The sequence below is a fragment of the Peromyscus maniculatus genome, chromosome 23, assembly GCF_049852395.1.
Source record: "Peromyscus maniculatus bairdii isolate BWxNUB_F1_BW_parent chromosome 23, HU_Pman_BW_mat_3.1, whole genome shotgun sequence".
Lineage (NCBI taxonomy): Eukaryota > Metazoa > Chordata > Mammalia > Rodentia > Cricetidae > Peromyscus > Peromyscus maniculatus.
In genome coordinates this window covers 29,735,016-29,757,618 of record NC_134874.1, presented here as the reverse complement: position 1 = coordinate 29,757,618, position 22,603 = coordinate 29,735,016, and the positions used below count along the sequence as shown (strand labels likewise).

General features: G+C 46.5%; 2 protein-coding genes across 3 annotated transcripts in view; both read left to right on the top strand.

Moving 5' to 3' along the window:
- LOC121825494 (paired immunoglobulin-like type 2 receptor alpha) overlaps positions 1-22,603 on the top strand; it is a 47,778-nt gene that overhangs the window by 4,908 nt on the left and 20,267 nt on the right. Inside the window, exons 3-7 of one of the 2 annotated variants that reach the window (XM_076560275.1) lie at positions 1,952-2,122; positions 4,234-4,264; positions 6,583-6,620; positions 6,834-6,865; positions 8,674-9,420. In XM_076560275.1, coding sequence (XP_076416390.1) covers positions 1,952-2,122; positions 4,234-4,264; positions 6,583-6,620; positions 6,834-6,865; positions 8,674-8,811 — 410 coding nt within the window. In that variant the 3' untranslated portion in view covers positions 8,812-9,420. Of the gene's footprint in view, positions 1-1,951; positions 2,123-4,233; positions 4,265-6,582; positions 6,621-6,833; positions 6,866-8,673; positions 9,421-22,603 lie in introns of those variants that run through there. The other variant, XM_076560276.1, reaches the window with a different exon arrangement.
- Positions 16,321-22,260, top strand: LOC102919784 (paired immunoglobulin-like type 2 receptor beta-2). The gene is made up of 4 exons (XM_076560605.1): positions 16,321-17,516; positions 17,831-18,217; positions 20,373-20,562; positions 21,858-22,260. The coding sequence occupies exons 1-4, from the start codon at positions 17,429-17,431 to the stop codon at positions 21,868-21,870; spliced, it is 678 nt and encodes a 225-aa protein (XP_076416720.1). The 5' UTR covers positions 16,321-17,428; the 3' UTR covers positions 21,871-22,260.

Below are 22,603 nucleotides of genomic sequence, written 5' to 3'. Positions count from 1 at the left end.
GAGCAGCCAGTGCTCTTAACCATTTGAACCATCTCTCCAGCCCAAGGTGGCCTTTCTTAAAGTGGTTTGGTACACAACTGTAATCCCAGTAGTTGGGAGGTACTGAGATCAGGAATTTCATGTCATTAACTACACAACAAGGTCAAGGCCAGTCAGGGCTACACGGACTTTAAAAAAATGTTAAGAGTGTTTCAGAGCATTGGCTTTGTGATTGTGAGGACCAAAGCTCAAATTCAAACACCCACATAGGAAGCTGGGTGTCCCTGCATATGTTGCGACACCAGTTCCAAGGAGGTGGAGGCAGGAGGATTGCAGAGTTTGTTGGCTTTCAGCCTAGCTGATTCTGAAGCCTCCACTTTACAGAGACCTGCCTCTGAGGAAGAGGTGGAGAAAGCTGCAAGAGGACACCAGAAGCCTCTTGTGGCCTCCACATGCATAATCAGGCACATGTATCTATCCTGTGTGTGTGTGCATTTGTGTGTGTGTGTGTGTCTGTATGTATGTATGTCTGTGTGTGTGTCTGTATGTATGTATGTATGTCTGTCTGTCTGTATGTCTGTGTGTGTGTGTCTGTGTACACAGGCTTATCTGCTTGTGTGTGTAGGTTCCTGTATGTACACTCACAGACATATACTACACACATACATAAAATAAATGGAAAAAGATTTTAAGTAGTGTTCAATGATTTAAATGTTTCATGCATTTATACAATGAATTTTGACCATATCTGCATCAAAATCAAGCAGTGTCTTCAGCAACAGGTTCTTACCATCTAGCTATGGTGGGCATCCAAGAGCAATGACAGTAGTCTATATTGTACAAGGGATCTCTGGACCTTGCTGACCCATAACCAATAGGGAGTCAAGCCATGCCCGTTCCTGAGATTTCCATTCAATAACTCAGGTCTTTAGAGCAGCATTTTCCACACTTGCCGGCTACTTTTGCTCTAACAAGAACTGTTTTTACAAAATGACTGTTTAGCTAGGCGGTGGTGGTGCACATGCGTTTAATCGCAGCACTTGGGAGGTAGAGCCAGGCGAATCTCTGTGAGTTTGAGGCCAGCATGATCTACAAAGTGAGTTCAAGGACAGGCTCCAAAGCTACACAGAGAAACCCTGTCTCAAAAAAAAAAAAATCAAAAACAAAAACAAAAAACAAACAAACAAACAAGAAAGACAACGACTGTTTTTGATCTGTGTGACATAGAGATAGCTCTTTCTAAGGGATGACATGAGGGTCTGAGGACATTTCTACCAGAAAATAGAGAGTTGTCCTTGCTCACCCAATTCTCAACCTCAGCAAATGTTCTCTTCTTCCTGTGTGAGCTTCAAAGAGCTGTTCCTCATCCCGCACCCCCCAAAGGAGACAGATACCCATGTGTGCCCATCCCCCATTCAATAAAAACCCACTTGTTACTTGAGTGCAGGATCAGAACCTGGTCCCCCGCAGCTCTAACAAGCCAGGCTTGGCATTCTGTCATCAACAGGACAATGAAAGAGACGGTCAGAGTAAAAAGCAGAGGAAAAAGGCTTACTCAGCATGGCCATATTGGGAAGAGGGACAAGGAGGTTCAGTGACAACTCCCTAGTTGGGGCTTTGACAGGCACTGGCATGAGGTTTAGGCTTAAATAGAAGACAAGACATGTGCAGAGCTGAGCAGTCCCAGGTCTGGTGTGGCCCCGCCCCAGTGAGCCATCACTGTCTCTGTCCAGTCTCTGCTGCAGGTTGATCTCAGGACTGTGTGAACTCTCTTTCTGGGAGACCAGTTCTTCCTCTGGCTGTCTCCAGACTTCAGCCTTTTCCTTCTCCAACATGAGACTCCCTGGGTGACCCCAGTTCCCCGGAGTCCATTGCTTCAGTAGTCTGAGGGGCAAGGAGTGCAGCAGAGGCATCCTCAGAGCATCATGCCTGCCAGGGAAGTTCCATGCTGACTTCCTTTGTCTCCTCCCAGCCCCCAGGACCACCTCTCCAAGCCTCACCACAGGAACTTCTGAAGGCAAGATGGGCAGAAATAATCTGATCCTGGATCTGGGAACCAGAGTTGGGTTGGCAGTGGCTGCTGCTGTACTCCTGGCTGGGATTTTGGGGTTGACAGTGTTCCTCGGGTGGAGGAGAAGGAAAGGTAAGTGGTCCAAGACTGCACCCCACAAAACTTCCTGAGAGTTTCCAAGAACAGTCCACACCAGAGTCCTCCAAGGTGATTTTTGACAGCACAGATGCGAATCCTCAGGGGATGGCTGAGTCAGGAAAGTGCTGCCATGCAAGCTAGAGGTTCCATGACCACAATCCATGTGATCCCAGTGCTGAGGAGGTGGAGGCAGATGATCCCTGAGGGAGGATGGCTGCTTTACTGGCCTAACTGGTGAGACTAGTGTATCAGTGAGAGAACTTATCTTTAACAAGAACCAAGGTGGTCAGATTTAGAGGAGCAATAGCGAAGGGTGGATTCTTGCCTCCCCAGGGCAGATCCATGACGGCCTCCTCCTGAGTCCCCAGTCAGGCTGTGGGCTTGAGCTTAGAGTACCTGGGGTCTGTTTGCTGCTGTGGTTTGTTTGGTGACTGCAGCCCTGCACTGCTAACCTCACTTCCTCAAGTGAGGTTCTGCAGGGTTAAGTCTGTGAACGTACAGTCCAGTCATGGCTCAGTGGAGAACAGACTGGAGGGGACCAGGCTGTGTCAGTTTGCCACAGTGGAGCTGCACATGGGGATGAATGGCCAGAACCAGGAAAATGTCCAGGCAAAAGCTTTCAGACTTTGTGATTAGCCTGGTGTGGTAGTGCATGTCTGTAACTCCAGTGTGTGGAAGGGGCAGGCAGGAGGATCAGTAGTTCAAAGTCATCCTTGGGTGTGGAAGACCTCAAGAAAACACTCAGTGATTAGATGGATGACATGGGGACCAGGGAACAGGAACAAGTCTAAGTGTGTTGAGAAACACTCTGGTGAAACAACCAAGACATATAGGGACAGAGAGAGGAAGTCTGTTGGAGAGTGTGTAATGGCGGTTACTTTTCCACTGTGGTGGTAAAACATCGAGATCAAAAGTAACTTGTGGAAGGAAGAATTGGATTTGGCCTGTGGTCCAGAAGGAAGGTTAATAGTGGAGGGGCAGCTGAAGCTGGACACTGAGAAGTCACATCTTCAACACATGCAGAAAACCAGGGAGAAAGCTCAAAGTAAGCTGCAGTAATATATTCTTAAAATGACACATAACAGTAACACATAACTTCCAGAAGGCTGCACCTCTTAAATTGTCCATAACCTCCCCAGTATGGCCAAGATTCCAAATAGGTGAGCCTGTGGTGAAGATTTTTCCCTCAAACCTGCACAGCGGTGGGCTGACCAGCTGATTTGCGGTTACAGTTGAAGTGCGTATGTGGATCTGACAGAGCTGTCCAAAAAACAAAAAACAACCAAGGAAAGTGTACTTAAAACTCAAAAGAGAAAACACAGAGAGATGGGTCAGGAGTTAAGAGCACTTGATGCTCTGGCAGAGAACCTGAGTTCTGCTCCAGCACCCACATCAGGCAGTTTACAACCTCCTGTAACTCTGGCTGCAGGCCTGTCTGAAGCTTTCTCCTGAATCCCACAGGCATCTACTCTCATGTGCACATAAATTTAAAATTCTCAAAACAAAACAATAACAAAAAACTTTAAAATCTACTGTAGATAAAAAATAAATAAATGAATAATAGTCTTTTCTAAAGAATACGGTAGCCCTCAGAGTGTAAAAGATGTCAGTGTCCAAGCCTTGGAGACACATGGTGGAGGAAACTGATGGCCGCAAGTTGCCCTCTGACCTCCATACAAACTGTGGCTCATCCTTCCACGTAATAAATAAGTGGCAAAAAAAAACACTATAATCACTAAAACAGCATAGTATGGACCAAGACAAACAGACCAGTAGAGGAAATATAATCCAGAAAGAGACGGTCTCTAAAGGCACAAAAAGGAAGGCTGGTAAATGCAGAGTAGATGAGGCAGGTGTGGAGTGAGGGAACTCAAGGTTGGTGAAGGAAGCAGAGGAGACAGGGGTGGACATGGACCTAGCAGAGATCTGGGGAGGTTGCTGTGTAGGACACAGCCCAGCAGAGGGAGCTCAGGCTCCTCTCTGACTGCCTGGGGCAGGTTCTCTGCTCCCATGTCCTCTGAAGGTGGTCTGCACACAGAGGACAGCTGAGAGGGATGATGGAGGATCAGCACTGATGTCACACTGACACTGTTTCTTCCCCACAGGACAGAGGACTAAAGCCGAAACCCCAGCCAGGTGAGCGCCATCCGGGTCCTCTGCAAGAGCAGCCAGTGCTCTTAACCACTGAGCCATCCCTCCAGCCCCTTCAAATAACATCAAAAAAGGAGAACCACACACAGGGCTCTTCACATCTCCCTAACCACTAACTCATCCTGTCTGCTCCCTCCTTTTCGCCTATGACATCTCCCTCCTCAGGCACCAGATTCACACACTGACAAGGAGTGCAGGGTCTCAGGAGTCTCCTTCCCAGAACAACACCCCCTTTAGGCCTCAGTCTTCCTCCCTCTCTTCTTCCATTTTCTGGGCTGCCCTCTCTGTCTCTGTTTCCTCTCAGCCTGAAACATCCGCCTGGATTCAACAGCTCTCTCATCCTTCCCTTTCTTCTCTCTGTCTTTCTCTATGGTCAGTGAGCCCTGCTGCCCCAGAATCCTTTGTTCCAGATCTTCCACATCTCTTACCCTTTTCTTTCCACCTCCCAACCTCTCCACCCTTCTCTCCTGCCTCTTCTTTTCCTACTGTACATGGCCTGCTCTGACTCTTCCTTCTCCAACACCTTTGTTCTGAGAAAGAGTCTCATTTAGTCCAGTCTCACCTCAAACTCACTCTGTAGCCATTGATGACCTTGAACTTCTGATCTTTTTCTTCCACCTCCCAACTGTTGGAAGGACAGGCATCAAACCACACCCGGTTTATGAGGTGCTGGGATGGAACCCAGGGCCTTGTGCAGATAACTCAAGCATCCACTAGCAACACTGCATCCCAGCTTCCTCCCTCTCTCCTCTCCCTGTGGCTTCTTTGGCCAGATGCCCTTCCTCCAGTCCCGTCTCAGGTCCTTTCTTACCGAACCCATCCTGAGCACCTACCAGGAGATCTGAAACTTTCTTGCCTTCTAGTTTTCAATGTAGTGAGAGAAAATAGACTCGGTTCTTCCTATTTCTAGTCTCTTCTCCTGCCCAGGGAATGCCCATTTCCTAGAATGACTCCCCTTCAGCTAGTGCTTAGAGACCTCGGCCAGGCCACTTTCCCAATGGTCTCTCATTCTCTTCCAGAGAAAGTCTAATGCTGAGGGCCGAACACCGTGATGTCATCTTGAGTCACTGAGGATGGCAGAGACCATTCAGAATGAACCAGTTCCTGGTGCGCGCGTGTGTGTGTGTCTGTGTCTGTGTGTGTCTTTGTGTGTTCTCCAGTGTCATCCACTCTTTTAAATAATTATTTTATTACATTTTATATGTTTGTGTTCATGTGTATCCATGTGTGTGACTATGACTTGACATGGCCCACATGTGGAGATCCCAGGACAACTTCTGAGAGCTTTCTCTTTCCTTCCACCTTGTGGATCCTTGGGATGAAACTCAAGTTGTCAGTCTTCATGGTCTGGCCTTACCCACGAAGTCATTTCACCTTGGGTTTTGAATTTTTGTTATTATTGTTGTTATTATTGTTTGGCTTCTTTTGGTTTGGTTTGGTTTGGTTCAGAAAAGGTCTCTCACTGGTCTGGAACTCATCAGTTGGCCCAGGTTGCTTGGTCAGTGGACATCAGTGTCCCCCTGTCTCCACCTCCTGAGCACTGAGATTACAAGCATGCACCACCATGCCCAGTTCTGTGTGTGTTTTTATGTTCCTGTGTGTGTGCATGTGCAGGTGCACATCCACATGGGCCCAGTGTGTTGAAGCCAGAGATCAATGGTGTGTCTCTCAGTTGTTCTCCATTCTGTTTTGTATTCCTGCATGTTTGAGGTGTGTGTGTGTATGTGTGTGTGTGTGTGTGTGTGTGTGTGTGTGTGTGTGTGTGTATGCACCTGTATTGTATGTGGAGACCAGAGGTCTATGTAGTGTCTCCACCCTCTTTCTCCCACCTTTATTCAATATTTATTTTGAGGCAGGGTCTCTCTCTAACCTGAGGTCATCAGTGGGGCCAGGCTGCCCAGACAATGAGCTTCAGGGATCCTGCTCTCTCCATCCCCACTCTCCAGGCACATCATGTCCAGCTTTTTTCACATGGGTCCTTGGGGATCTAAATCTTCATGTTTGTGAAGTGGCCACTTTGCCAGCTGAACCATCTCTCCAGCCCTCCACTTTATCTTTTGAGACAGGGTCTGTCCCCGAATTTAGAGCTCATCTGTTAGTCCGGGCCATTGAACTCCAGGGATGTATCTGCCTGTCTCTGCTTCTCCAGCATCCAGCATCCTGTGGGTCCTGGGTCTGCAATCAGGACTTCCTGTTTATGTGACACTCACTTACCTAACTGAGCCATCTCTGCAGCCCAGCACCTGATGTCTTAACCCTTTCCTGTCCAGATTCTGATATGTTGTCCATTTGTTCCTGTGCAGGGACCTCATTGAAAACACTGAGAATGTTGAACCTGAAGGTAAATTCTGCCAGCTTCCTGTTTCCCAACCTCGCTGCCATCTTCTCCCAAGACCCCACACTTACATAAGCACCCCTCTATATTTTCTCCCTTCCCTCCTTCACCCTGTCCCTCCCATGTAACCATGTCCTCACCTCACTGTTGGAACTCCCAGGCATCTGTCTCCCTTCCTGTCACAGTTTGACTTCAGCACTCTGTGTTCCTTTTCTCTAGGACAATATATGGACCTCAAAGTGAACACCAAGGTAAGCCACTCTGACTCAGGCCTGAGGGAAGTTAAAGGGATGTTGAAGAAGGAGGCAGAAGGGTGGAGGCTGCAGGAAGGGCAGGACACTCAGGCTGCAGCTGCTGCAGATGTGGGCAGGACACTCAGGCTGCAACTGCTGCAGGTGTGAGCAGGACACTCAGGCTGCTGCTGGGGCAAGTGTGGGCAGGACACTCACGCTGCAGCTGCTGCAGGTGTGGAGAGGACACTCAGGCTGCAGCTGCTACAGGTGTGGGCAGGACACTCAGGCTGCAGCTGGGGCAGGTGTGACAGGACACTCAGGCTGCAGCTGCTGCAGGTGTGACAGGACACTCAGGCTGCAGCTAGGGCAGGTGTGACAGGACACTCAGGCTGCAGCTGCTGCAGGTGTGGGCAGGACACTCAGGCTGCAGCTGCTGCAGGTGTGTGCAGGACACTCAGGCTGCAGCTGCTGCAGGTGTGGACAGGACACTCAGGCTGCAGCTGCTGCAGGTGTGGGCAGGACACTCAGGCTGCAGCTGCTGCTTTATGGTGGCCACAGCTGCACTGCTGCCATCCAACCTCTTGTCCCCGCAGGATAACAACATCGTGTACGCCTCCATTGCCCGTCAAGCCCAACCTCCCCAGGAATACCACCCTGCCAGCCTGTCCATGGGAACACCCAGGAAGTGACTTTGTACTCCATCGTAAATTCCAAATGAGTGGGTGTGGGTGACGATCTCAGAGTCACCTGTGTTTCTAGTAGGAAGACTCCCAGCTTCCACTGATACCCACAGCCAGATACAAAATCTCATCGGTCACTGATACCCATGGCCACAGACAGAAATTCACAGGTCAGGGCATTTGAGCTCAGAGAAAATCAGAAATTCCCAGTTCTCTTTTTTAACTTCCCAGACCATTCTCACAAAATAAAATAATCCACAGAATTTGCCTAAATGAATCTAATTAAGAGTCACATCCCCTCCTCTATCACTTTTTTCTGGTTGCCCATTTCAGGGGATGCACCAAATGCTGGCAGCCAGTCTACTCGATGTACACCCACATCTGGGAGGGTAATAACCAGCACACAGTGACTGGTTCCCATGGACCACCACACTGGACATCAGCAACAAACTAGATAGATGGTGTGAGACAGGGAACTAAACACTAGATGGTTACAATGCTTTCCTAAGGCCATCTTGCTCCCAAGAATACAGGGAGCCATGGCTCAGACATGCTTTTCTGAAGGATCCCCCAGGCCTGGGTCCTGCTGCTGTCCCCAGCCTCCTACACCCTCCAGAGAAGGCAGGTTGCCATAGCGACATGAAAGGAAGCACAGCCTAAGCAGTGGACCCAGAGACCTGCTTTATTACCCATGGTGCACAGCTCTGACCTGAAGCATGGGGCAGGTCACCAACCCTGACATTCAACATCTGCTCAGGATCAATGAGAGGCAGTCAGCAGTAGAAGGACCAGAGCACAGTACTCCTCAAAGAGGCCCGCCAGGAACTCCTCCGAGCCATCCCTCTGCTGCGACTCCCCTCTCTCCTCTGCCTCTCCAGTGTCTTCCATGAGTTGTTCCAAGTCCAGGTCACTGGAGCCATCATCTTCGGGGGGAAACTTGCTGCCTCTTGTGTCAGGGGCTCCTGAGGTCCAGAACCTTCCTTTCCCAATGGACAGCCCCCCGTGTGGAGCTGGTGGGGTAGGGCACTTTGATACAATTTTTATTTCCTTCTCCTTAGGAAAGTGGTCAATGAGTCCTTGCTTTTAGAAACATCAATTATTATTAATATTATTATTATTATTATTATTATTTGGTTTTTCCAACAGGGTTTCTCTGTGAAGCTTTGGAGCCTGTCCTGGAACTCACTCTGCACACCAGACTGGCCTCAAACTCAGAGCTCCACCTGCCTCTGCTTCCCAAGTGCATGGATTAAAGGTGTGTGCTCCCACGGCCCGGCCTCTTAATTTATTTATATATTGGGGGGGGGCTAAAGAGAACAAAGGATAAAGTTGAGAGTCTCTTTAAGTCAACCTATCCTGATGTTTTACAAGCCAGATTTCTGGATTCTTATGTTTGAATCATCTGAAAGGATTGTCTTCGTCAGAATTCGGGACATGGACTTTCAGGTCACACTTGGACTCCAGCCTTGTGTTAGCTGTGTGTTCAACATGGGTCTTGAACAAATCTGAACTCTTCAGAGCCTTACTTAGTACAGTTGTATCTGAATCATCAAGGGGCTGGAAAGACGGTTCAGCAGTTAAAACAACTTGCTGCTCTTGTAGAAGACTGGGTTTCAATTCCCAGTGCTCACATGGTGGCTCACAACCACCTGTAACTCCAGTTCCAGAGGATATGACATCTCGATTATTATTCATGGACCAGCCTTAACAATACTCTTCCCAGGGGCCCAGAAGAGCCGCTACCAACATCGGGTTAATGAACCTAGATTCACCAAACTCTTTGTCCGTTTACTTTATTCCTCTATGACAAAATTCTGTCTACACAGCTTCAGCTCCATCCTCACATTCAGTTCCTCTCTGTAGATGAATTTCTAAATGGTCTTATTTAGTAAATATATATATATATATATATATATATATATATACATATACATATACATATATATATACATATATATATATGGAGCCATAAATTTGAGTTAAAGCCTTAGAAAGATCAGAGAAGCAAAACAAGCCACAGCTAACATCACCTCACCAAATTCTCAGCCGTTCCTGTTTCCACAAATTGGGAGCCTCTGTGTCCTCATCCAAATGGATCTCAGCTGAACTGCCGCTCAAAAGACTAAAAGTTTTTTTTTTTTTTAAAAAAAAAAAAACTCTAGTTCCTGGTTTTCATGCCTTATGTCCCTGCCATCACTTCCTGGGATTAAAGGCATGTGTCTTTTCCAAGCAAGAAATGAGATCTCAAGTGCTGGGATTAAGGTGTGTGTCTCCACTGCCTGGCTCTGTTTACAGTGTTGAAATCACAGAGATACAAAGGGATCTCTGCCTCTGGAATGCTAGGATTTAAGGCATGTGCTACCACTGCCTAAACCTCGACATTTAATATAGTGGCTGTTCCGTGAATTTGAAGTCTCCAGAAAGATGATGGGGCCCCACCTCTCTGTGCCTATTTTTCCTGTCCTCATAGTTTTAGTAAGATCCTATGCTTTTGACCTCATCTTCATCCTCTGTTCCTTTGTCCTCCATCTTGCCTACTTAGCTCTTTACTCCTGGCTCTCAAAAAACTCTACAAGAGATCTGCCTTACCCTCTACAGAATCTCTGTCTTCCTCCCTTATCTCTGGCCCTGTGGTACTGTCTCCCAGGAATCCTGTTCCACCTTTCCCTGTACCTGGATGTGTAAAAACCTCCTTTGTTCTCAGTCAATTTCTCTGGAGTGCCAGTAGGCCTGAAGGCAAGTATGGTCTCAGCTGTTCTGTAACCTGTTAGTCCTTCAGTGCTTTGTTTGCAGCTGGCCCTAGCTAAAGGGGAAATTTGCAAAAGGCAGACACCCAATTCAAATGCTTAAATGGAGCAGGGAGCTCAGAGGCAGAAGTCCCTGCCTTTGTGACCTTATCTAAGTACAGGCCTAAGCAGGATGCTCACACATACACGTTCTATGGGAATTTTGAACACACAAATTCATCACAAGGAGCAGCTGAATATTAAAGCTGAATAACACTAAATATTCTGTGGTAAATGGCTTCCAACTTGAAAGAGCCTTGGTCAGTCAAGGTATAGCTTATTGTATACAGCTGTACTCCTTATATCCACATATTCTTGTGGCTCACCACAAAGACACCCTCTTCTGGCCTCTGTGAGCACCAAGTATGAATGTGGCACACAAATATATGTGCAAGCAAAACACCCATACACATACAAATTTTAAATATGTATATTAAAAATAAATAAATAAAATGTCAAAATTCTAAGGCCCATTCCATGAAATGGAACCCACACCTGGTACTGTTAAATGGTCCAAGAACCTGTGTGTGGACAAATCCTAGGCCCTAAGGAAAATCCACTCCCATCCTCTACTTAATGGACATAGAATTAAAGTGACTCTAACAACTTCAATGCTGTCGCCACAGATCTGTGCGTCTCTCAACCTTGTCAGAGATGCTTCTCCTTGCAGCAGGTGACAATTAACAGAGTTGCTCAAATGGCCAACATCCAGAGAATAAGATTGTTGCAACTCAGCCTTCAATGGGACATACAACACATCTCTACCCCAAACTCAAGGATCCTTGAGAAAGGGGGGTCAGGGCAAAAGACTGTATAAGGGACAGAGGTGATGGAAACATATTTTCTGAACACACCAGGGCAGTTGCACAAATGAACTCACAGGGATTGTCACAGCAGCTATAAGTTCTATGCAAGCTTAAACCAGGTAAAATTCTGTGTGGAAAAGGCATGAAATCTAATAATAGACTGAAATTCTATTGGCATTTGTTTTAAAAAGATTTAAATATGTTTCATGTATATGGCTGCTTTGCCTCCATGTATATGCATCACATATGGGAAGTGCCCAGGTTTCCAGAAGGGCTCAGCCCTCCAGTAGGTAAGAGGAGCATCTGAGAGCTGGAGAGCAGCAGCCTGAGAGGCAGCAGAAGTCTGACTGGGATTTGAACCCTGAGGCTGAATCTGCAGGGTGGCAGCAGCCTGCACTCACAGGGAGAGCTAGAGAGACAAAGGGAGACAAAAGGGAGGCATGGTGAGTGCAGAGCAGGGAAAGCAGGGAGGAGACATGGGTTCAAGGCAGGGGAAGGAAGCAGAGGGAGAAGGACATGGACAAGGGGCAAAGGACCAGAAGAGCTGTCCTCTGATTGGCTGTGCTGTACAGAAGGACATCTGAGGACCAGCCTCAGGTCCTGGTGACTCTCACAGAAGGCAAGCTATGTATATGCTGTCAAGGGTGGGGTCAAAGAAATGTTTTAGGCCAAGCCTCTAAATTAAACAATCAAAAGGATTGTGAATGAATCCCAGATGTTGAACTTGGGGATTGTTTACGCGTTGGAGCTTGGTTTTGCCTTATACTGATTATGATTATGCCATGTTTTCTTCCTCTTGAAGTAAAAGAGGGTACTTTATTTTTGATACTGCAGGAAGACATTTGAGAGACTTTATCCTTTTTAAGAATACTTTTTAAAAGATTTAAATTTATAAGGCTATGGGACTGCTTTAATTAATGACAGGGATGAGCTTTACTTAGTGCCTTGCAAGTGTTTTCAAGGTTGAACTTAAAACAAGTAACTAGAAACAAATGTTTGTCTATTCAGATATGTCTGGACAGCCCTCATACTTCAGAGTTCTGCAGAATATGGCATTTAAAATCTTGATTAAAAATCTTATTATATTAGACATAGACTCCAAGATCCTAGCAGAGACTCAAGGTCTCCAATGAAGATTATTGGGCACCACAATGTCTCCCCTTGGATTATGGCAATGCGGGCCACAGGGCAAGAAGTCCTGCCTCCAGGACACAGCCCAGACTGTGGACAAGCAGCAGGACACTGGAGAATGGATGACAACCCTTTGGCCTAGACAAATAAGGTCAGCTTTCCCCTTGTCCTTCTGCTGAAGAAAAACTCTCCCCTTATGGGACTTGGAGCTGAAGATTTATGCTGTTTTGATACTTAAGCCTCCACCACTATATAGACCTTGGGATGGCTAACTGGGAATGTAATGGTCCCTGTCATTTTTAATAGAATCAGAAGCTGCTTCATCTGTACTCGGGTATAATTTTATCCTTCTAAAATCTCTGATAGTATTGATGGCTAGGCTGGCTATACCTCTGTCAGCTTGGCAGCATCAGACAACCAGATTCTTCTACAAGGCTATAGCCAGCTTGTTAGCTCATCTTTAAGAAAATGTTCTAAGATATGAATGTTTAAATAAGTCATAAAGTTTTAAATATGGGTCTGAAAAAAAGGTCTTAGGATATGAAAGTCTATGCAAGTTTTAAAGGTCTAATGATGTCTTTTTTTTTTTTTAAGATTTATTTATTTATTGTGTATACAGTGTTCTGTCTGCCTGTATCCCTGCAGGCCAGAAGAGGGCACCAGATCTCATTACAGATGGTTGTGAGCTACCATGTGGTTGCTCGGAATTGAACTCAGGACCTCTGGAAGAGCAGTCAGTGCTCTTAGCCTCTGAGCCATCTCTCCAATGCCCAAGAATGTCTTAACATATATAAAGTTCTAAGGATATAAAAGCTTATAAGCTTCGAGGATCTCAAAAACTGGTTTAAAATATAAATGCAAGTTGTGAAGATATAAATTAATGGTTTATATTATAAGAAATGTTTTGAATTGCTTTCAGCTTCTATGTCATAGGTCAGAGCTTAACATTTAATAGAGTTCTGATAAGCTGGTAGAATAGTGATTACTTCCTGTTCAGTCACAAGCTCAACATTTTAGATTTATTTTGGTTGTCATCTCAATATAAACTTAAAAGTGCTTCTCATCAAGCTAAAGTAATTTCTGTCTAATCTACACCTGGCTCTCTGGTCAGAAGGAAAATGCACATACTTTTAACCAAAATCTGTAGTTTTTGCTTGGAGTTATAAAAGGTCTGAGTCCACTTCTGCTGTTTTACAGATTCTCATTATATGCTTTGTCTATGACATGGATTTCAATACAGATTGGTAATATTAATGCATCTAAAATTTTTATGGCATTTTGTAAGATAATTCAAATAGGCCTCAGAGGATTAAAAAGAGTCACAAAACTTGGATGTTCTAAATGGAGGTAAAAAGGACTCCCATTAAGTACAGCTTAAATTTTCCCCACTTGTCTATTTCTAAGGGTGGTATTTTTATCTCTCCTGGTGTTGGGACTCCTGCCCTTCCCAATTACTAAGATGATGGGGCTGAAATTTCCAAATAAGTTAACAAATTTTAACTTCTGTTCCTAGTTTAAATTTGTCTCAGCAGGTTTCCACTTGGCTGGCAGCCACCTCCAAGCTTCAGTTGCTGACTACACTGCCACAGTGACTATGATCTCTGGACTTGTGGAAAGCAGATGTGGACCAGCACAGCCAATGTGTTTGATCCCTGTCTCAACAGCTGGGTCAGATAACCACAAGCTCCTGACAAATGCCCCATTGCCCAGCCTTTGACTAGCCTTTCGACATTTCTGGGCCCTGACAACAACACCTCAGTGTCAGCTTGAAGCAGTTCCAGAAGAGAATAGGATGTCTCATGCTCCCTTCCCAAAATAGGTTGAAATTCTGGGTCAAAAAGAAAATCCCTGGCATAGGGGGCAAAATGGCTCACTATATGGCCATTAACATATGAGAAAAATAAATTCAGAATTGTCAATTGATGAATGTATTAACTAAAATGGTTCTGCAGTAAGATAAGACACTTGATCTTCTTTCTGCAGAACCAAAGAGGTATTTTATGGCCTCACATGTATACAAAAGTCCCATGTGTGCACATCAAAGTTCCAGGCTGCTCTTCCTCAGAAAGTGCCCCTCCCCCTGTGAAAGCATCATGGCTCTAGGGCCCAGTCACTGCTGTTGGGTGAAACAGGGTTGGCATTACAGGAGACTGTTTACAGCATCCTGGACAGAAATCATCCCACAGCAGGGTCCCTATGGAGATTCAACTGAGGACTTGAAACTAGAACAGAGCCCATGACTTGGGACTCAGGGTCCAGCAGGTGGCAGCAGTGAGGCTGAGCACAAGGGGCAGCTGGGATCCTGAAGATCCAACCAACCCTGTTGTGTAAAAAGGCTGGGGACCAGCACCTGACATGGCCACCTCATCAGGTCCAGCCCCTCCTTGGTGACATAGAAATTGTTGAAGTTTTATTCACAGACTCCAGACAGTCGGGCAAAGCCAGTAAGACCTGGAGGTGAATACTAATGACCCGGAGGACACACTCTCAGACCTCACTGAGGATAAAGATGTGGTTCATCTAGTAGAGTACTTACCTGCCTGGCACACACAGACCCCTAGGATCAATATCCAGACTGAGATAATGGAGCACAAATGGGGCACACCTGTCACCCCAGCACTTGGGAGGACAGAGAAGAGGATCTGTAGTAGTTCAAGGTCATCATTGGCTACATAGCATGTTCAAGGCCCAGCTTGGGTTATAGAAGACACCACTGCCTGCCAAAAAAGAAGAAAAAGCCCTTGGAAAAGTACAATGGCCTTGTCCCCTGTCCTGACTGACTGTAAAACTGTGGCCAATTCATCCTTGAGATTCTGTGCCTTGCTGGGCAAGCCTGTAATCCCAGCACTCAGGAGGCAGAGCCAGGTCGGATCTCTGTGATTTCTAGGCCAGCCCGGTCTACAGAGTGAGATCCAGGACAGGTACCAAAACTACACAGAGAAACCCTGTCTTGAAAAAAAAAAAAGATTCTGTGCCATGATCAGGCTAAAGGTGCAATGAATAAAGAAATGTGTTCTTGGGCAGCTGGGAGTGAGGCTCTGAGAGTTTTGCCTGGCTCAGGTCAAGGGATCTGAGGACCATGGGGACTATAAAAAATATGAGCAGATGTGACAGAGGCGGCTGCACAGCCACCTGCAGGGAAGCATGGAGAAGGCAATCAGTGCAGGAATCTAAGGAAATGGGAAGTCGCCTCTGCACATGTCACTCAGGGAGAATGATGCCTCTTCCTCTGGTACAATCTTGTCTTCCTGTCCTACGGTGAGCTGATGGAACCATGTCATGGGGAAAGGTGAGATGACCCTGCTGCAGGACCAGCCCTGAGGTCACCACAGCCTCTGCCCCAACCTCTCACACCACCACCCCAGTCACAGGGCAGTGTGTCCACTCTCAGAGATGTTCCAGGCAATATGTCATCAGTGACACATTGCTGCTCTGAGCTTCATCTCAGCATCCCATTCTTCTCCGCATCCCACTCTTCTCAGCTTGTGGGTGGCTTCATCTCTTTTATTAAATGCCAGTCTACAATTGAGAGGTTAGACTCCGTCAGCTTAATTACTCTTTCAAGAATAACTGTTTCAGCTACTGTTCTGCTGCACACCAGAAGCCATCGGTCCCTTGCCTGTTCAGCTGCCTTAGAAGAAAGGGGCACTGTACATTTTCCGGATTGCAAAGGCCACTTCAGCGATGGTGTCATATTGTCCTGGCCTCAGAGGATGCCTGTTGCTAAAGCCACAACCAGAAGCCAAGAAGAATGGACAGCTGAATTTCAAAATCATCAACAATTTCCAGAGTTTAAAATCCTGAATCATGATAGGACACTAGTGGAATTCAGGTGTTTCTGGTACATGGACTGCTCTCACCAAATGTGAGGTCGAACTGTAGGCCTTGTGTACATCTTACTTCACAATTGAGTCTGTCAGATACGCTAAGCCTATAGGCTGAAGATGATGCCCCAATATTGCGGAGAAATCTCGGGTGAATGTCCAGGGAACTGGCTGTTTCTGTCAAATCACATTTTTTTTTTGGAAGCTGTTACATGCAACTCCTGTTTTTTTAGGTAATATAATTCCCTTCTTGGGTCTCTGATGGCGTTGTAGATTAGATAGTTATAGTTCTAGTTTTCCTTATTAAGAATTTCACAAAAGAAACTCACTAAGATGTGTAAAGAGTATAAATTTGGAATACATTATAAGATAGTTCTCTGTTAGTAATATAAGTTAATAGAAAGTGAATCAGTTACATTTTGGACTTACCAACATAGGATAGATAATGGAATATTTTCTCTGAGTTCATCAAATGCAAATGGATTAGACATTGTTTAGGCATTCATTGCTTGTATATATTGTATATAGTTATTGTACTTTTGTATATAGTTTTTCTTATATTAGTTATAACTTTTTCTAATTTTTTCTTTTTATTAGAATAATAGGGGAAAGATGTTGATATTTTAATTGTGCTGAAATATGATTTTATTGGTATGTTAATAAATAAAGCTTGCTTGGGGATCAGAGGTCATTAGTGAGCCAGAAATAGAAGTCAGGTGGTGGCGGTACCCCTTGCCCTTAATCCAATCACATGGCAGGCAGAGTCTCTGTGTGGTCAAGGACACAGCCAAGCATGGTGACCCTTGAGTCTTTAATCCCAGTACCAACTATAGAGACCAGGAGGTCTGTATAGACAGGCAGTGACGAGGAAGTCATCTGCCTGGGCTTAGAGCCAATGAGAAGGCAGAACGAGAAAGCAATAAAAGACAACACACACAGGAAGAAGGTCTCTCTCTCAGGGGAAGGAAACAGCGAGTGGTAAGCTAAAGGTAGTCGTGGCTTTTGTTCTGATTTCTTAGGCTTTAACTCTGTATTTGGCTCTGTTTTTCTTATTTAATAAGACTGTTTAGAATTTCGTCTACAGTCAATTGCATATCTTCCTGGCAAAAATGGGATCTGGGCTCAAGGGCACGGCCATCCTGTCAGTAACCACAAGGAAGGATGTTCTGCAACGTGGGAAGGAAGAAGGCAGAATCATGAAAGAAGTTGCTGGTCACAAGGAGGTGGAGATGGGAAGGTCCTCCTCCATCTGTCCTCCACATGAGAAAACTCAGGGGTTGTGGGCCCCTTGACCCCAATTCTTCCTGACTCCTGAACACCCCAGGGTCCCTGCACAGGGCTCCTCTCCTTCCTGATGGCTCTGCTGGTCTCATTTCCTAGAGGGAATCAGGCCATGGCTTGGATCCTGCTTCTGCTGATGTCAGCTGCGTGTCTGCAAGCTGGTGAGTGGTGGGGACCTTGTTAGCAGGGACTCTGCCCTAACCACAGGAGGGGCCAGTGGGGCTGGGAAGAGCAGGCTGTCATGTGGACAGAGGTCTGCTAGAGGAGCCAGAGAGACAGACTGTCCTTAGAGAGACTCATTCTCAGAGTGGGTCCAGTCTAACCCTTCCTTGTCTGTTCTGTCCCATATGGGACAGTGGAACATAGGGACAGTCCTGCCCTGTGTCCCACACCTGCCTGTGGGTCAAGGATCAGGTAGCTCTGAGTTGTCCTTTCCATTCTCTGCAGAGACTTCAGATTCCCCCATCCTTCCCAGGTAACTCAGCAGGATCCAAGAATAAAAGTACCTTTGGAGTCAACCAACCAACAAATCTCTCCAGTATCCAGGGCAGCTCCATCGAGATTCCTTTCTCCTTCTCCTTCCCCTGGGAGATGGCACAGAATCCACAGATGAGGATTCTCTGGAAATGGCAACACCTCCTTGGGGAATTTATCTACAACTCCTCCTCAGGTTACACACATAAGCATTTCAAGAACCGGCTCTTCCTGAACTGGACACAGCCTCAGACATCCAGATGCCTTAGAATCCTGGACTTGAAGGAGAAGGACCAGATGAAGTACTTTTGCCAAGTTCAACTGAACACAACAGAAGGCATGAAGGGTTTGCAGTCAATTGCAGGGACCCAGCTGACCATCACCCATGGTGAGCCACCCTGGCTCTGGCTTTGATGCCTCTGGCTTATTTGTCCCCTAGATGTCACCTCAGGCTCCACAACTCTGAGATTTCTTTCATATTCCTTTCCCTTGGCTCTGCCCAGGCCTCTGCAAACAAATCATTCCCTGTAGTTGTGACAAGTCTTTGCTGCCTCCTCTGACCTTGTCTGTCATTTTCTTCTAAGATGGAAACCTATGCCCTCTTTAGGATTCAGCCTGCCCCCCCGAGTAAGTTCACCCCCTACCTGTCCCAAGCTAACACTCAGGCCAGGCCACTTCTCCAGGACCTCAACTGAGTGACTTCTCCAGGATGTAGCTGACTCACTTGGTCCATAGCAGGGCTCCCCTGAGTCCCTGTATAGAGAATCTCCACACAGCTCAACCTAAGCCCAAAACAAACAGCAGGTGCCCACCGGATGTTCTTGGAGTCCTCCAGTCTAAGTGTAAACTGCCATCTAGCACCACAGTCCCCCATTTCACCTCCTAGCTCCCCAGCACACACCCCTCACCTCTTTCTACCCAACTCCCTGTCCCCTCCACTTTCACAACCCCCTCTCTCCTTCCTTACCCTCTTACCCTCACCTCTCCCACACAAGCTCCAAGGCTCTTGGGAAATAACGTCCCCATTTTCATGATGTGGCTGTTCTGTCTTCTGATCCCTGCCTCTCCTCTGCAGCAGAAGTAACTGCAGTCCCATGCACAGGGAGCACTGAGGTCCATCCTGGTCTCTCTGTGACTGTTACCCCTGTGCTCTTCCCATGGCCCTGCAGCAGCTGGGAGACTCTGTGCTTAGTTGTTGATCACAGTCTTGCTCTGTGGCTCTTTCTTTATATTTTAGTATTTTAATTTTTATAAGACAGGGTCTCACCATTTAGCCCTTGTTGTTCTGGAACTCACAGAAATCTACCTGCCTCTGTCTCCCAAGTATTGAGATTAGAGGCCTGTGCCACCACATCCAGCTGTGGCTCTTGACTGGATTAAGCCACCCTGTGAGAGGACACCCACAGCACAGTTCTCTGCACAGTCTGTGTGGCTGCCATGTTTACCTGATGTAATGTCAACCAGCAGCTTCCAGGGCTCTGGGCAGGGGGAGAAAGGAGCTGTTTCTTGGGTCTAGAGTAGTGATTCCCAACCTTCCTAATGCAGAGACTCTTTAATACAGTTCCTCATGTTGTGATGACCACCCTACACCATAAAATTATTTTCATTCCTCTTTCATAATTGTGATTTTGATACTGTTATGAATCATACTGTAAATGTCTGATATGCAGGATGTCTTATATTCACCACTCTGGGGATAGCAAACAACAGGTTGGGAAACTGTTGTTTCCAAATAGGTAATTTGTGGATTAATAACAGTGATTTTTGTAGAGCAAATGAATGCACTCTGTCCTGCACTGAGTTGTACACTTATGGCTAAAATTATGCATTTTCTGTTATATATTTTTATGTATTCTCTGTGTGTGAGCATGTAAGCCTGTTTCTCCAGGTGTCTATGTGTGTGTTAATGTTCCTATTTCTTCATGTGCATATGTAGGCCAGAGGACAACTTCAGGTGTCCTTCCCTTATTTTGAGACAGGGTCTCTCACTAGCTTCAAGTTTGCCAAGTAGATGAGGCTGGATGGGCAGTGAGAACCAGAGACATTCCTGTCTTCATATCCTCAGGGCTGGGATTACAGCTCACTAGCCCTCTTTGGTGTGAAGCTCTACTTATAGATGAGGCTGGCTTTGAACTTGTGAAGATCTCCTGCCTCTGCCCCGTGGGTTAAGATTAAAGGCCATGACAAGTTCATCCAGCTCTTTACATAACTACTAGGGATCAAACTCAATTCTGAGGCAGCAAGTAGCCAACACTCTGTGAACTGAGACATGTCTGCATATTACCTACATCTGTGATAAACAACTGTATTTCTATGGCATAATTATCTGTGACCAGATGACAATCTGAGGACACAGCTCCAGGACAGGTGGAGAGTGAATATTCGAGCTTGCTCTCCTGGAGTCTCAGCCTTCAGCATGTGATCCCCTCTGTGAACTTCTCACAGCTGTTCCCCATCTCACATCTCACAGAGGAGACAAGGTGTGACACTCACCCCATCCCTCCCTCATCCAGGGGATCTGCTCACTCCTCATCTCTCCCCAGGCATCAGCACCACCATGCAGAGCCCCTCCATCATCACCTCTGCAGTCACCACAGCTGGCCTGGAGGACACAGAGGGCCAGAGGAATCCTTCACTTGTGAACCTGGGAGCCATGGTCGGGGTGGTTTTGGCCACGGCTGTGCTCATAACCCCCATCTGTGTATTGATGATCTTCCTCTGGAGGAAGAAAAGGTAAGTGGTCCAGGACAGGCCTCACCTGAGCTTCCCGTCTGAGTTTCTCAGCTGTGAGACATGGAGAAAGGTAAAGAGGTGCAGGGAAAAGTAAATAGAACAGAAGGACAGGAATGTGACTTAATTAAACAAGGACTGAATGGTCTCCTACTTTCTTTAGAGACCTGCTGGATCAGGTACAGATGAACACAGAGCCTGCCCCTAAGGATATCAAGGGAATATGGGGATGTCTCAGATCATGCAGGTCAATGACTAAGGTAGTTCTCTGCCATCCTCATGTGTGTGCATGTATGCAAATATACATATATATGTATATATATGTATGTATATACAGTCTAAATACAAATTTTTAAAAAATTTAAGGAGTACTAAAAAAAAGTAAGGATATTTGCATAATGGAAGATGTATACTCTAAGTACTTATACTGCAAAAGAAGTTAGAAATCAATGTAATCCCTATTCAATTCCTATTGCATTTATGTAAAGACAAATTACTTGTCTTCTAACATTCTTATAGATTCTGAGAAACAAATATGGGGACACAGCTGGGAACATCTCTAAACTCAGTATCTGAGAAATAGAGACAGAAGGATCTGGACTTGAAGGCCATCTGCACATATATAGAAGTTACAGGTTAACCTGGTCTCCTTGAGACCTTGTGCTCACACAACACAAGAGCCAAGTGTGGACTGTGTTCAGAGCAGATCTAAAGCCATGGTGACTAGAAGACTGCAGGACAGGAGCAGAGATGAGCAGAGTGTGGAGTGTAACAGAGAGAGCAGAAATAATGTTTGAAGATGTGGCCCCTGGGATTCAGAAGGGCTCAGCCCTCCAACAGGTAAGAGGAGCATCTGAGAGCTGGAGAGCAGCAGCCTGAGAGGCAGCAGAAGTCTGACTGGGATTTGAACCCTGAGCCTGAATCTGCAGGGTGGCAGCAGCCTGCACTCACAGGGAGAGCTAGAGAGACAAAGGGAGACAAAAGGGAGGCATGGTGAGTGCAGAGCAGGGAAAGGAGGGAGGAGACATGGGTTCAAGGCAGGGGAAGGAAGCAGAGGGAGAAGGACATGGACAAGGGACAAAGGACCAGGAGAGCTGTCCTCTGATTGGCTGTGCTGTGTAGAGGGACAGCTGAGGACCGTCCTCAGGTCCTGCTGACTCTCAGAGCTGTCCCTGAATGTCTGCTGCAGAGCTGTTTGCTGCCCTGGCCCCCTGATGTTGTCTGAACACAGAGAAGAGCTGAGAGGCAGATGGAGGATCAGCATGGCTGCCACACTGACACTGTTTCTTCTCCTACAGGCCAGCAGACTAAAGATGAACCCCAGCTAGGGGAAAGCCTGTCATCTAAAGGAGCAGCTGAGGGGCTGTGTGGTGATTTGAAAAAGAATGACCCCCATAGGCTCAAGGATTGGTATGCTTTGTCACAAGGCAGTGGCACATAGGATGTGTGGCCTTGTTAGAGCAGGTGTGGCCTTGCTGTAGGAACTGAGTCAGTGAGGGTGGACTTTCACACTTCAAATCCTCCAGCCAGGACCAGTGTCTCCCCCTCTCTTCCTGCAGTCTGCTCTCTGAATGTAGAATGCTCAGCTACATCTCCAGCACCATGCCTGCCTGTGTACCACCATCCTTCCTACCTTGGGGATAATCAACTAAACTATTGAAACTGTAAGCCAACCCCAATTAAATGTTTTCCTTTATCAGAGTTTCCATGGTCATGGGGTCTCTTCACAGCAATGAAACGTGGTTAAGACAGGCTGTTTGGGGAATTTTTTTATGAGAGCCATGCAAGGGACCTGGAGATGGCCACACATCCTGCATCTCACCACTTCCCTGTCCCCTGCCTGGGAATCAGGGAGCATGGGTGCAGTCTTGTGCTCGGACACATCCTGTCCTTGGATAGGTACAAGAAGAGAACCCCCACTTCTGCCCTGTGGGCTCTGATGTCCTGTGTCTGCCTCTGGTCCCGAGAGCACGACGCTGCTGTTCCTGTCCTGTCCCTGGAGCTATCAACCCTTTTTCTTTTTTAAGCACAAATTGCTAAACAG

Excerpts from the sequence above, each read along its gene's own strand:
- LOC102919784 (XM_076560605.1), top strand. The coding sequence starts at position 17,429 with ATGGCTCTGCTGGTCTCATTTCCTAGAGGGAATCAGGCCATGGCTTGG. Across the intron at positions 17,517-17,830 it reads AGCTGCGTGTCTGCAAGCTG|GTAACTCAGCAGGATCCAAG; the intron begins GTGAGTGGTGGG and ends CATCCTTCCCAG. Across the intron at positions 18,218-20,372 it reads CCAGCTGACCATCACCCATG|GCATCAGCACCACCATGCAG; the intron begins GTGAGCCACCCT and ends ATCTCTCCCCAG.